Raw genomic sequence first — 15,261 nt, 5'->3', positions numbered from 1 at the left:
CATTTTTCAAATCAACTGACAGAAAAGTATAGTACACTAATTGTAAATAGTTTTTGACAGGACATCAGCAAATATGTTTTAATTATCAACATTTTCTCCTTAGTGCAAGACCTTTGTCAAGACTTTTCATCCGGTAAAAGGGAGTAGAGTAGAACATGAAAGAACAAAATCCGTTCTGGAGCGAGGACTCTTAGGTAGTTCAGGTTCAGACGTGAAGAATAATTTATTTCAACACACATTCACATTCAAGTTGCCTTCTAATTGCAACAAATTTGTGTTTGTGTTACATCTTGTTTTGTACCACAAATAGCTAATTTCTATATTTTCAGTACAAATTGGTTTATGATGTATAAAGACCAACTTACATTTGATCAACATCCAATATCATGTTTTTGAATAAGGTAAAAATTAATGAAAGAAAAAAATATATGTAACTGATCATATGGTAGTCATTGTGTAGGGAAGAAACACTTTTATTGAACTGATGTGTAATGATATTTCCGCAAAACAAAAATTTGAGTCCCTGAAAAGACCTTTTTGTTTTCCAGTAAACATTAGTGGAGATGGTGGTCTTGGTGACGGCCAATAGATCATAAAGAATAAACTTTAACGTTAAGAAAAATGTATGTTCCCTACATACAAAATATCACAACTCAAAGTCTTTCCATCACACCATCATGTCTCATCATTAAATACAAGCTGAAGAAGAACATTATAATGATGAAAGGTACAATGAAACAGAAAAAAACAAACAAACAAAAACTTTATGAAGCTCTGAAGTTGAAGTATTAATTTATTAGTATTCAACATATTTTCATCTGTAGGTGGTGCCATTGGGACACTAATGCCTTGGATATGCCAGGGCAGTTCCCTCCTTGGACAAAATAGTGTTTTATATAGGATGCTTTTTAAACCAAATATTCTTTCGTCACAGTGGAAGGGTACTACAGACATCTTATCCACTAGCCAAGGGAATAGGTTTGATTTTGACATCGGTAAGGACATAATTCTCCAAGGCAGCAAGGTAGTTTATTTTATTTATTTATTTATTTATATATTTATTTTTTGCATTTGCATTTGCAACATTATTTCAGATCATGTAGAGCTGATCAATCAATGAACATAGACGGAAAATACAATATATATTTTTATAAGAAAAATAATCTTTTATCAAAATGAAAGAAATGTCCTAAGTTTAAGCATAAAATGCATTGATTGTAACTGGGATCATTTATGTCATACATCCAAGGGTTAACCCTTCTTTAGAACGCAGTTGAATTTACAGTCCCCAGTTAACTGATATTGAGTCTAGTGTGTTCTTGAAAGTAACGTAGGTCACATACACACGCATATGTGAAGAGAAAACATTAATGGTTAGTTTGAGGGAAAGGAAGAAGAAAATAGTTCAGCATTGTAAATCTGAAATTTAAAGAAAGCTTCCATAAATTCTTGATTTTTAGATGGTTAATGTACAGTATTTTCAATTTAGTAGTTTAACCATTTTGATTAATTCTCGTGGACCCTTTAAGAGCGTTGTCGTGGTTCCTGAAGAACTTTAGTCCCGCCTCTTGTCTTCTTTCACGTCCTCAGTTAGACTGTAAAACCAAGTGTGAGTCCAGCAGAGACATTATTGGACAGAAAACATCTGAACAGTAAAAATGAGCGGAAGAGGAAAAGGGGGCAAAGGTCTCGGTAAAGGAGGCGCCAAAGCGTCACCGCAAAGTTCTCCGTGATAACATCCAGGGAATCCCCGAAGCCCGCTATCCGCCGTCTGGCTCGCCGTGGCGGAGTCAAGCGTATCTCCCGGTCTGATCTACGAGGAGACCCGCGGCGTGTTGAAGGTTTTCCTGGAGAACGTCATCCGTGATGCCGTCACCTACACCGAGCACGCCAAGAGGAAGACCGTCACCGCCATGGATGTGGTCTATGCGCTCAAGAGGCAGGGACGCACTCTCTATGGCTTCGGAGGTTAAACTTCCAACTCCTTCATCCGTCAAACAACACAAAGGTCCTTTTAAGGGCCACGCATCTCTAAGTAAAGAGCTTAAATCCTGAATAATTTATTGTACTGAAGGCGAGCAGAATCGTGATTTTTAAGATGTAAAAGAGGTTGATATTGATCCTTGGGTGTGATTTGTCCCCTGCGTTTGACTTGTCCATTATTTTATTCACTCATATTACAAAGCATATCGCTGCTGATAGGCAAATTGTCTTGTCTCGAGTGCACTGGATTCATCCCGGTAGACTGAATAATTGTTAACAAATTAGTAGCGATGCTCGAATCTCTAATAAAATTTGGCGCTTCTCCCCGATTGTACTGAAAAGATTACACGCTTAAAATGCTCGCCCTCCCAGTGACATCTGGTGGTTACCTGCAATTATAGCAGAGATAAACTTACAAACGATTACCACACCAGCACAAGTTGATTGTTTACCAAACTGTAGTTAATTATTTAAACTTGGTGCAGCCACTGCTACTTTATCATGTACCCATAATATTTTGTGAGAGTCCTCTTTCACTTGAGGTAGCCTACTAAAAATCCATCCATTTCGCCTCTTTCATGCACTGTAGTTATCTATGTTTACACTGGCTTTTTCTTTTTTTGGTCACACGTGAGGTTATGTATATTTAACTAAATTTCGCCTTGAAAATTTCATCAATATGATGTCGTGGCGTGGTCTGGGCTCATAATCTCCTCTCATATAAATTTATCTTAATTTGTCTCATCTTACCCAATCCTCTTACCGCATCTTGTGTTTACAGGCCACCCAAGCAACGCTCTTCTTCACATCAACTATATGTAGATCAACAATCACACTCTTGAACTTTAGAATTTTTAAATGTACTTGAATTTTACATGAATTGTATCCAGTTTCCAAAGTCATGTAGCAGAAAGAAGATGGAAGAAGAACAAATTAGTCAGTTTTCAAAGTTGATAACAGGCAACCGGAAAAATCCAAAAACACCATTTTCCCGCAGTAGATCACCTAATTAACATTGTTTTTAATAACTCTAGCAGAATGTCAGCCAAGCCCAATTGTGAAGAATTTGCAGTCCACAGAATATCATTCATCACATCATATCATCAATGTGAATTGGAATTCGGTTTTCTGCGCCATGTATGCAGCTTAATCGCAGTATTGATCGGATAATGCATGTGCACATGTGACCCCGGAACAAGAACATCCAAGAAAGCCGGTCGTAGAAGAAGACGAAAAACGGAGCCGCTAGATGAACTGTCTGAGGGATCGTGCGCATCTTACCTGCACCAGAAATAGCGCGAACATTACATACGAGATTTAAAAGTGTACTGTTATCCCTATGATTGTTGTTTGAAATGGTCAAAATGGTCCGCCGCATGAACAACTCTTGTTTGTTATATCGCGTAATAGGTCAACCGGAAATCGGGCTGTATTAACGTGGTATTATCCCGTTGAAAAGACACGTATCGCCATCTAGTGTGGAGGAGAAGAACAGTTATTCTATCTACTTGCGCTGCATGTAAACTGGGACAAAGACTGTAGTCAGAAAGTCGAATTTTGAGCATAGCTTGATTAAGCTCTGCATGTAAACGTATTGACTATAGAGAACATTACATGAGAGTAAAAGTAAAAGTGGATCGTAATGACAGGGTCGAGGTTGTCACAACAATGTTTTTTTTTTTTTTTAAATCATATATCACTTTCTGTTTTCTGTGTCATTAGGTTACTACACAGTGAAAAGTGAATGTAGAGAAAATGTCAGACAGTACAGAAACATCACACTCCTAATATACTAAAAATTAATAGGACATTGCAGTGAATGTAGAGATACAGTACCTGACAGAGAAAGAAGGACGACGACAAATCCACTCGTTGCTGCGTTAAAACTCATCGCTGCTCCTCTCCTCTGTGACTTCAGAGACAATGAAACATGTCAGCAGATAAAATAATGTGCACCAATCTCTCAACTTCCTTCCTCTTCACACCCCACAGGTGGTCTGTCCTCTCGATCTCAAATGCTTAAAATAAACACAGACGCAAACACACACAACAGGGTCAACAATATGTGTTCTTTTTTTTCTTTTTTTTTTTTTTTTCAAACTAGAAAAGGTTAAAGTATTTTTTTCCAGGTCTAAGGCTGATGATATTTGTAATTCTTACCTATGGCAAAAGGCTTTAATGTGACACAGTTCATATCATCTATGTAGTCTGCCATTGTGACGGTAGTAGGACTCTTTATTTGATTTCAGCTCTATTTCCACATTCACCCTGTACATACTCTTCTTATGCCACATCCTTGGGAAGCACAGCATCTCATAGATACAGATGATGGCTTTATCACTTATTGTTTCATTTCACTGAATGGGTGTGATTATAGACAGCGATGTTAAATTAGAGAAATAGACAAAAATAAGCGTTCAGCACAAGGTTTTGTTCACAAGCATTTATTATTATTAGTCTAAAGTATTGTTTGGGGATTGGAGATTTTACTTTTTGCATGCAGTTACTGAACACTGGCTCCGTCGTACAGTATCTTTCTGACCACATCCAATTAAGGTGATTCGGGTTCCTCAAAAAAATGCCTTCAACTTTATTTTTATTCTTTGAAATAGTATGTAGTAGTAGTAGTAGCAGTAGTATCATCTACGGGATAATCCGCTGTTGAAGATACACATATACAGTACAATATATGTTAAGAAAAGTATATTAGGAATAGTGTCTTGAGTAGAGTGATGTGGCTCTTAAAAGAGCCGTTGTGGTTCGTGGATGAGTAACAAATAGTTTAAGCTCTCTCTCCACGGATGCGGCGGGCCAGCTGAATGTCTTTGGGCATGATGGTGACTCTCTTGGCGTGGATGGCGCACAGGTTGGTGTTTCCCCGAAGAGACCGACCAGGTAAGCCTCGCTGGCCTCCTGCAGAGCCATGACAGCGGAGCTCTGGAAGCGCAGGTCGGTCTTGAAGTCCTGAGCGATTTCACGGACCAGGCGCTGGAAGGGCAGCTTGCGGATGAGCAGCTCGGTGGATTTCTGGGAAACGACGGATCTCTCTGAGAGCCCGGTACCGGGCCTATAACGGTTTAGGCTTTTGACGCCGCCGGTGGCCGGGGCGCTTTTACGGGCCCGCCTTGGTGGCCAGCTGCTTCCTGGGGGCTTTGCCTCCGGTGGATTTACGGGCAGTCTGCTTGGTTCTTGCCATTGTTTCTTCTTTCTCTGTGAACAGGAGAAAAAATGTAATAATCAGGGCACAGTCGCTCCTCTTAAAAATGTGGGACCGGCTTCGAAACAGTGACGCTGCTTCGGACCTGTGGCTCCTGATTGGTGAGCGGCTCTTCCCGGAGCTCAGCACGCCTACGAGGAGCAACCCCGCCACAGTGTGCGCTGTTGATTGGAGAAATGTCGGTTCAAAAAGTCCGCTAAAACTGAGGGGGGGCCGCCCTCTGCTGCTCTGTCGGAAGCTTTTCTGGTTGGTCTGTCAGGAAAACCCTCACCGCTGAGGGTGGTGGACATATAAAGGAGGGGTTCTGCTGCTGGAGACACATTTTCTTTTTAGTCTCGATTCGAGGATACAAATTCAGCAAAATGAGTGGCCGCGGAAAAACCGGAGGAAAAGCCAGAGCTAAGGCCAGGACTCGCTCTTCCCGTGCAGGACTCCAGTTCCCTGTGGGCCGTGTTCACAGGCTGCTGCGTAAAGGCATACTATTTCGGAGCGTGTTGGTGCCGGCGCCCCCGTCTACCTGGCGGCTGTGCTGGAGTACCTGACCGCTGAGATCCTGGAGTTGGCTGGAAACGCTGCCCGCGACAACAAGAAGACCCGTATCATCCCCGTCACCTGCGCTGGGTGTCCGCAACGGGCGAGGAGCTCAACAAGCTGCTTGGAGGGGGTCACCCTCGTCAGGGCGGCGTGCTGCCCAACATCCAGGCCGTTCTTCTGCCCAAGAAGACCGAGAAGCCCGCCAAGAAGTAAAACACCGATGTGTCATTTACAGCAAAACAAACGGCTCTTTTAAGAGCCACACACTACGTCAAGAAAAGAGAAACCATTTCTTCTGTTTATGTATGAAATATTGTGGTTGTACAAACTACTCTTTCATAACAGATGAAGCTGTATTCATGGCTGTACAAAGAGCTTCATATCAACATTCATTCTCTAATGGTACTATTTCTATGCTTCTGCGCGTTCGTGTTTTTGTATTCAAAAGACTCCCTTTGGAAACGGTTCATTTATCTCAATCTGTCTATACGTATTTTGAAATGCAATAGTCTGGATATGAAGATCCGTGGTGGTATACCATGATATACAAACTATAGAATACAAAATGGCCGTACTATTCATTCAAAGTGCTTGCAGCAGATGTAGATCCTATGGCAAACGTTTGAAATATACTTTAAACAACAGGTAACTCATTATTTATAAGCAAAACAGTGTTGTATACACCATAAGACACTGTCGCCGCTGTACACACTTTACATTGAAAGTCACCATATTTACTTATTTATCGTTATTTATTATGGAAAACAGATTTGGGGCAGTATGATGAATGTATGTGTAAGTATCACGCTCCTTTGTGCCCACTGCCATCAGACTGTACAACAGAGCACACTTTGCCCAGCATACTGACATTTTATCCACAACTGCTGTCATTTTGTGTACTGTACTTTTGTACGGTACTTTTCTGTTGCCTGTTTAATGCTGTCCTATTTAATTTCTTTCTTTCTTTCTTTCTGGTCACTGTTGTGCTGCTGTAACATTTGAATTTCCCCAATGGGGATCAATAAAGTACTACCTTATCTAATCTTATCTTACTTTGATACAAAATACAACTGATGGGTTAGGGTTGTGTAGAAAATTGGGCCTACGGACCACCTTCTTCATTCCCAGCAGAACATTTATTTCACCATTATCACAAACCCAATGTTAATAACACTCGGTCGTGGTCAAATGTTGCGTCTGCTCGGTAAAAACAATGCTTCTCCCCGTCGGGGAATCGAACCCCGGTCTTCCGCGTGACAGGCGGAGATACTGTCCACTATACTAACGAGGAAGTGCTACAGCTTTTCCAGAGACAAACATATGAATGAGTTAACGATGTGTGATCTAACTTGATTTTGTCAAAGATATTTTATATCTATTTGTCTAGATATTTGGTTGCAGTATAAGTACCCGGAGACCAAATGTCTGGACACATCTTCTCACTTATTTCCATCATAGATCGTCAGTAAGGTATCAAAACTACGAGTGAGCAAATATGGAATTATGTACTCGAATAAAATTTAGAGTTATTACAGTTTTTCTTTGCTACACAATTCGGTATATGTTAAACAATGAATGAATGATAAATTATTCAGTTGAAGATGGTTTATTGTATGATGTGTGTTCAACAAAAAATTATTTTATTTGAATTAGAGATGTGGTCCCTTTAAGAGCGTAATCATGGTTCCTGAATACGTTTAGTCCCGCCTCCTCATGTCTTCTTTCACGTCCTCAGTTAGACTGTAAAACCGACTGTGAGCGTAGCAGAGACATTATTGGACAGAAAACATCTGAACAGTAAAAATGAGCGGAAGAGGAAAAGGGGGCAAAGGTCTCGGTAAAAGGGGGCCAAGCGTCACCCGCAAAGTTTCCGTGATAACATCCAGGGAATCACTAAGCCCCCTATCGCCGTTGGCTCGCCGTTTGGGGGAGTCAAGCGTATCTCCGGTCTGATCTACGAGGAGACCCGCGGCGTGTTGAAGGTTTTCCTGGAGAACGTCATCCGTGATGCCGTCACCTACACCGAGCACGCCAAGAGGAAGACCGTGACCGCCATGGATGTGGTCTATGCTCTCAAGAGGCAGGGACGTACTCTCTACGGCTTCGGAGGTTAAACTTCCAACTCCTTCATCCGTCAAACAACACAAAGGTCCTTTTAAGGGCCACACATCTCTTCAAGATAAAGACATAAATTCCTTGTATTTACTGCAGAAGTCTCGGGGGATAATTACACAACATGTATTAATTAATGATGCTGTCTAACATGAGATCAGGAGAAGTGATCCAACTATCACAGTAAAGGCCATTTGACATACTCATTTAAACAGTTCTGTTATTCCCACACTGACAGATGTGACCAACAAAAGCGTAAAAAGAAAGTTCCCATCGCAGCTCGGTCTCAGTTAGAGCCGCGTCGATGCATCACTGAAAGCTTTGTCACATAAATTTTAGTGAATGACTACAATCAGAGAAATGTAATACTGTAGCTGGATATGGAGGACTGACTTTTGTATGTACTGATGTTAACTGGATTAATGTTTTCCAAAGATCTGCTGGTCTATTCTTTAATTATGGATACAACATCTACAACTACGAGCTATTAAATGAAACTTGAAATTATCATTAAATTTGTCAAAGATAGTGTTTCTGTCTGATACTGATTCAAAAACATTTTAAATGACACAATAGGTCCACAGTGAAGTGGGAAAGGAGTGAAAATAAAAACATCTTTTGGAAAAACTTAGTTTGCAGACAAAGAAAAACCTCATTTAAGGTTTATTATGAAGATAAAACGAACTGTTTTCTGGAAATGAATAAAGGAAAATCGGTTAATTCTTGTCAGATTTTAATGAATGACTACATAACTGGGGCATTATTTTAATGAGTATATGAATTACATTTTTACTGTGGATGAGCTCCACTCTTCAAACCTGTCTGGCCAGGGCGGCAACAACCATCATACTGCGCATGCTCAGGCTCACTGTGAAACTAACCAATCGTCTGTGAGCAACAGCACAGAAATATTTGCATCAAGCGGATATAAAGTGGCTGCTCTACTATTCACAGTTTATTCGTTTGAGAAGCACAAACACTCAATCATGCCTGATCCAGTGAAAGCGCCCAAGAAGGGCTCAAAGAAAGCCGTTTCTAAGAGCGTGTCTAAGACCGGCAAGAAGAAGAGAAAGACCAGGAAGGAGAGCTACGCCATCTACGTGTACAAGGTGTTGAAGCAGGGCCACCCTGACACCGGTATTCTCCTCCAAAGCCATGGGCATCTGAAACTCGTTCGTCAGCGACATCTTTGAGCGGATCGCGGTGAGTCCTCTGCCTTGCTCACTACAACAAGCGCTCCACCCTCACCTCCAGGGAGATCCAGACCGCCGTCCGCCTTCTGCTGCCCGGTGAGCTGGCCAAGCACGCCGTGTCTGAGGGCACCAAGGCCGTCACCAAGTACACCAGCTCCAAGTAAACTAGCAGCTGTTTACTGGAAACACAAAACGGTCCTTTTCAGGACCACACACTTACAACTTAGAGCTACATTTCTTTAACTTGCATGAAGGCATTTTAGCGTGTATTTAATTGCTTCATTTTGGTAGACTCCTGGATCTCATGTGAAATTTTTGGGATTAATTCAAGTTGATACATGGTTAGTATCGCTGATGCGAATTCCTCTAGCCTTAGCCTAGGAAAAATCTTTTTGTCCCACGATCGATAAATTTCAGGAAACTGAGTGTTGAATTTTGGTACCTATCCGATATCGGGCTAGTATCGCCGATACTTCTTGAAATGTCATGATTATTGAATAATTTAGTAATTTTGCCTTTGGTTAGAGGATTATGATGCAGGACAAATATTTAGGCAAATACACTTATATTACGTTATTACAATATGTTACAATTTAACAGTATAAAAATTAAATCTTTCACTATACACAATTGTAAAGAGGAAAAAAAAAATGTGCAGAAATAGTAACGTAATAAATATGGAAATGATCATTAATTTCCACCACAGAAGTGTCTGCATCCCATGTAGTTGTCTACTCTTCCGAATACCGACGAATTTCAATAAAGGCATCAGTATCAGCTGTGCGACACTGCTGTGATGCTAGGATATGAGTAACAAACTCTGTCCATATCCACCTCTTACTACAGGTGGAGATGGAGAAGCTCCTGCCCCACACAGACTTGGAGAGAAGCTGCACTCGCATGAATTATGTGAGGAGAAAGTAAGTATCGATCCCCGCACACTGGTATCGATCCGATACATACACTGGCCATAGTATCGAAACTATCGATATTTAGATTGATGCGCCAAGCCCTACCATATACATGATTTGATGTTGATGGGCCATTTGAATTTAGAGTAGTCAAGTGAGGTTACGAAGCACATTACTCACACAACCATACTTTACTCACTGCACTGATTCCAAGTCCCAGTCTGGATCAATTACAAATTCTGCTGCTCATCCACAAATGCCTTAATGCACAGGCCCCCCTCTTCACGCCTTTAATCAATCATAAGTCATTTGACATCAAATACACCAATAGGCCTACATATATAAACAGTACTTCTTCAAGCACTTCTCTATATCTATGTATAGATATTAGCTACTTGGGCAAGTGGTGAAACATCTTCTAAACTACTGAAGTACAGTAATTTTTTGTTAACGGTTTTTGGTTACCAACTCTTATTCTGTTTTGTTCTGTTTCAGTTTAGTTCCTGATGCCTGTTCGTAGTGACATAAGTGATGTTTTAAAACCTCCATCTCTGGTTTCTGATTATGACGGTAACGTCATGGGCATAGGCCAGGGCAGCTGCTCTGTGAGTGTCTAATATTCAACCTTTAATACAAGGGTCTCCGTTAATTATTTTTGATTAAAGGGTTCACACCACAACAGATCTGAAAAGGTTCCGTTAAGACTCCATTCACTTTGACTTGTATAGAAGATTTGATCTATAATTGAATAATTTTAATGAAGTCTACAGGAAAGCCATAAACCTTCATTACAGTCCATGAATACTGATGGGACACATAACTGAAGGCTTTACTTTGGACTAAACTATATAAAATTCATTTTTATTATTATAAATTACTTCTCTGAGGCTACAGAGATTATCCGACATCCGTCTACCTTTAATTCATTAGGGCCCATAACTTAAAAAAACAAAAAAAAAAAACACAGATTATCACCTAATGTTGTGTCCTATGTCTTTACCAGTTTCAGCTGGTTGAGGGAATTACGCATATTACCTCTTGCCTGGACTGGATGGTGACCACAACTTCAGCCGTGACTTCTTCCTCATCAGTGGATCTATCTTCTGGTTGTTATTGTTGATAATGAAGAGTTGTCAATGTGTTCATATTTAAATTGTGGTTGTCATGTTATCAGAATTTTAAAATTTGGGCCTTTCTTTGACTGAATAAGTGATATCAGTCAGTTTTATTTTGTAATTTTCACAAGAGGTGAAGCTGGTAAAAAATAAATAAATAAATAAATAATCTAACACATTAGGTGGCAATGCATGGATTATTGTGGATTTATAATCAGACATAACGTCCCTGCTCACAGATTGACAGAAAATGTCAATCTGTGGTACAAAGGAATCGTTTTTGTGGATAATTCTGGGGAGTTTGTTGTACAGAAGGTTTCTATCGAGGCATTGCCTTAGAGATTTATGAGATACGATTGATTTTTATTTTGAATTCACAGCAGAATGTGAAGATACAGAAACACATTTCAACAACAAACAAGAATAAAAGTCCTGATGAGAAGAAACGTTGACAGAGAGCCGCTCTAATCGAAGTCAGTCTGCTCCGTCAGCCTCCGCCACCATCATTGTGTTTGATGCCGACACAAAAGCTTAATTTTATTCTAAATTGATGACAAACACGCGGTTGTTTTAACTATGAATCTCTGAACAAACATGTCTCGCAGCTGGAAAATGCGTTTGGACGGAGCTCCGATGAATATGAAATATTTTTAAGAGAAAGAAGAGTGGGAAAACCCGACGAGCAGCGCCAATCGCCGCGATGAGTCGGTGCGGTTTCGAGGCTCCGCGAACAAAATAAAAACACCACCATAGCTCAGTATGAGCTGGACACGAAGAGACACCAGTCAACTGTGTGCCCATTCAGTTTCAGCCTGTTTCTCTGCTCCCAACAAACGTTTATTTTCCTTGAATGTGTCCAGAGAAAACACAAGCAGCGACATTCGCCTGTAACAGGAGGCCGGGCTGGGCTGAGTCTCTACGGTTCTCATGGTGTGTTTTTAAATGCGCCTCCTGCTCCGAGTTTTTCATCACTGCAGTCTGACTCTGGTTGACTAGCGACAAACGACAGGAAGGAAAATGGCAGAAGTAGCTCCAGCTCCGGCTCCCGCTCCGGCTAAAGCCGTCAAGAAGAAGGTGTCCAAACCGAAGAAAGCCGGCCCCACCGTCAGCGAGCTGATCGTTAAATCTGTGGCCGCTTCCAAGGAGCGGAGCGGCGTCTCTGCAGCCGCCCTCAAGAAGGCTCTGGCTGCCGGCGGCTACGACGGGACAAGAACAAGGCCCGCGTCAAGACCGCCATCAAGAGCCTGGTGACCAAGGGGACTCTGGTTCAGATCAAGGGAACCGGGGGGCCTCCGGATCCCTTCAAGATCAACAAGAAGGCTGAAAGCAAGGTCAAGAAACCCGTCAAGAAAGTTGCCACTAAAGCTAAGAAGCCCGCAGCAGCTGCTAAGAAGTCTCCCAAGAAAGTCAAGAAGCCCGCAGCAGCTGCTAAGAAATCTCCAAAGAAAGTCAAGAAACCAGCAGCGGTAAAGAAAGCAGCCAAGAGCCCCAAGAAGGCTACAAAGAATCCTAAGAAGGCTGCCAAGAGCCCCAAGAAGGTGGTCAAGAAGGCCCCTGCAGCCAAGAAAGCCCCGCTAAGAAGGTTTGCCAAGCCTAAAGTCAAGAAGGCAGCACCCAAGAAGAAGTGAGCACCTGAAACATCACGACTCCTCAAAGGCTCTTTTCAGAGCCACCCACAACAATCTTAAGAGAAATCATTCCTCAGGCTTAATCATTTTATGAAAGTAGCTACCCATAATATAAAAAGGTGTTTACAAATAGGCCAGAATAATATGTATGTATGATATTACGGGTCTTATTTCCATTCTTACTTCCAACTGAAGTTCACCACTATCACTAGGATTTGCTTATAAGAAAATATATACATTTTCTTATAAGCAAAAAATATATATATATATTTTCTTATATACATATATTTAGACGAATTTCAGTTGCACATTGCATATAATAGCACTGCCTACAGGTAGTGCTGTTGAGTTGGGTACAGTTCCCTCCTGTTGCCACAGACATCGTGTCACAGCGAACACATCATGGTCACAGCGTACAAAATGTGGAGTAATTGCTTCTCCGTAGTAAACATGTCAACTTAGCGTCGACTTTTATTTACATATATTTTCATACAATACAAGTTGACAAAGTTTGTATTTAAGGAGCACTGCTCTTTGGTGTAGGTGCGTGGCCCTGAAAAGGACCGTTTTGTGTTTCCAGTAAACAGCTGCTAGTTTACTTGGAGCTGGTGTACTTGGTGACGGCCTTGGTGCCCTCAGACACGGCGTGCTTGGCCAGCTCACCGGGCAGCAGAAGGCGGACGGCGGTCTGGATCTCCCTGGAGGTGATGGTGGAGCGCTTGTTGTAGTGAGCAAGGCGAGAGGACTCACCGGCGATCCGCTCAAAGATGTCGCTGACGAACGAGTTCATGATGCCCATGGCTTTGGAGGAGATACCGGTGTCAGGGTGGACCTGTTTCAACACCTTGTACACGTAGATGGCATAGCTCTCCTTCCTGGTCTTTCTCTTCTTCTTGCCGGTCTTAGACACGCTCTTAGAGACGGCTTTCTTTGAGCCTTTCTTGGGTGCTTTCACTGGATCAGGCATGATTGAAATTTTGTGCTTCTCAAACAAATTAACTGTGAAGAGTAGAGCAGCCACTTTATATCCGCTTGATGCAAATATTTCTGTGCTGTTGCTCACAGACGATTGGTTAGTTTCACAGTGAGCCTGAGCATGCGCAGTATGATGGTTGTTGCCGCCCTGGCCAGACAGGTTTGACACGTGAAGCTCAACTATATGAAAAAAAAGATATATAATTCATATACCTATTAAAATAAAACTTATACACAAATGCCCCTTTAATTAAGCGTTAATAAAAATCTGACTTGTATTAATGAGTTTTCATAAATAATTTTCCAGTTAGGAAATATCAAATTTAATCTTCTACAAGAAACCTTAAAATAAGTTTGTTTCTTTGTGTGTAAACTGGATGTTGTACCCAAAATGTCTGAATAATTGTAGTTTTAATTTAAATATAACATTCGCCCTTCTTTGTTTACTACAGTTGACAATGATATGGTATGGTTTTATGCAACAACACAAATCAAACATAACCGAAAGAAACTGTGATTAATTTCAGTGGCAGAATACCAGGTCAATAACACTGTCTTTCTCCCTCTCTCTCCCTCCTGCCCTCCAGCTCCACTCTCTGTCTGTGGATCAGGCCACCTACTGTAATTATCCCCGAAATTTTAAAAAATTTTTGCCAAAAGAATATGTTGAACTTGGGCCTATGTATATTATTTTCACTGGTTCTTTGTGGCGGTGTATTTGCTACCATTTAATGTTCAGTTTCCAGAATCATCTCATATGGCTGGGGTCACACTGAACCGAGGCTTTAACAACTAGATGGTCTGAGTGCTAGGTAAGGATAGTGTCATAACTCATGGATTTATAGATTCTGCCTATTCTGGTTTTAGTTTTAGTGTCGAATCTTGTGAAGTGGATGGTGTGAGGGTGAAGGACTCTGTACAGGTCACAGAGAGATGAACTGACACATATTTCACTTAATAATTTCCCTTCACGGCTTATTTTAAAAGACGTAGCAGCAATCCTTCAGCAATTGTTACTGTATTAAATCACCACATAATATTATGTTAAATCTGACATGAAAAATCTTCTTTAACTTTTTTAATAATTGCATTTTTTTGTTTATTATTATTATTATTATTATTATTATTATACCTTATAAAATATTATGAGTGCATTCATCGGGCATTATAAATACAACCTTCACAGAAAGTGTTACCCAACTTTTAATAGGCACATAGTTGTAAAGACATGAGGGGTGACTTACTGAGTGCTGGGATTGTCATCTTTTCTCTTCTCTCTGCCACAGGCGGCTGATGGAGCTCGACGCTTTCCATTAATAAGGTACTCGAGAGAACCGGATGAAAGCGGATGAGGAGCATGAAGAGTTTGGATGGAGGAGGCCACGAGGCCACTTTTGCCTTGTCTTTTTCTGATGGTGGAGTCATGGGGTAATTGGGGTTATATTGGTCGACCAGCCACTCCTGCGGCAATGTTTTTGGTATGTTGATTCTTATTTGTCATTTCTTCTTGAGGATGTACAGATATTCAAATGTGAAGGCCTGGCAATTATGTAAAGAGGAAGGAAGCCAGAACAGATTTTAACTTTCTTATAC

General features: G+C 41.1%; 1 protein-coding gene, 1 non-coding gene and 6 pseudogenes across 2 annotated transcripts; 5 read left to right on the top strand and 3 right to left on the bottom strand.

The window, feature by feature from the left end:
- Window positions 1–1,658: 1,658 nt before the first annotated feature.
- LOC125002536 lies at window positions 1,659–3,403 on the top strand (annotated as a pseudogene).
- Window positions 3,404–4,616: 1,213 nt separating this feature from the next.
- On the bottom strand, window positions 4,617–5,179 carry LOC125002327 (annotated as a pseudogene).
- Window positions 5,180–5,562: 383 nt separating this feature from the next.
- LOC125002359 lies at window positions 5,563–6,573 on the top strand (annotated as a pseudogene).
- Window positions 6,574–6,953: 380 nt separating this feature from the next.
- On the bottom strand, window positions 6,954–7,025 carry trnad-guc. The gene has a single exon. It is a non-coding gene; the product is annotated as a tRNA-Asp (tRNA).
- Window positions 7,026–7,519: 494 nt separating this feature from the next.
- On the top strand, window positions 7,520–8,356 carry LOC125002632 (annotated as a pseudogene).
- A 388-nt stretch (window positions 8,357–8,744) lies between these two features.
- Window positions 8,745–11,231, top strand: LOC125002424 (annotated as a pseudogene).
- Window positions 11,232–12,082: 851 nt separating this feature from the next.
- LOC125002200 lies at window positions 12,083–12,693 on the top strand (annotated as a pseudogene).
- Window positions 12,694–13,181: 488 nt separating this feature from the next.
- On the bottom strand, window positions 13,182–13,739 carry LOC125002456 (histone H2B 1/2-like). The gene has a single exon (XM_047577297.1). It carries the CDS (start codon window positions 13,658–13,660, stop codon window positions 13,289–13,291), a length of 372 nt encoding a protein of 123 aa, XP_047433253.1. The 5' UTR covers window positions 13,661–13,739; the 3' UTR covers window positions 13,182–13,288.
- Between the last annotated feature and the right edge of the window lie 1,522 nt (window positions 13,740–15,261).

Source organism: Mugil cephalus, chromosome 2 (genome assembly GCF_022458985.1).
Source record: "Mugil cephalus isolate CIBA_MC_2020 chromosome 2, CIBA_Mcephalus_1.1, whole genome shotgun sequence".
In the NCBI taxonomy this organism is placed as follows: domain Eukaryota; kingdom Metazoa; phylum Chordata; class Actinopteri; order Mugiliformes; family Mugilidae; genus Mugil; species Mugil cephalus.
Note: the sequence above shows the minus strand (reverse complement) of the source record. Positions and strands in the feature narration are given on the sequence as shown.

Excerpts from the sequence above, each read along its gene's own strand:
- LOC125002456 (XM_047577297.1), bottom strand. The coding sequence starts at position 13,660 with ATGCCTGATCCAGTGAAAGCACCCAAGAAAGGCTCAAAGAAAGCCGTC.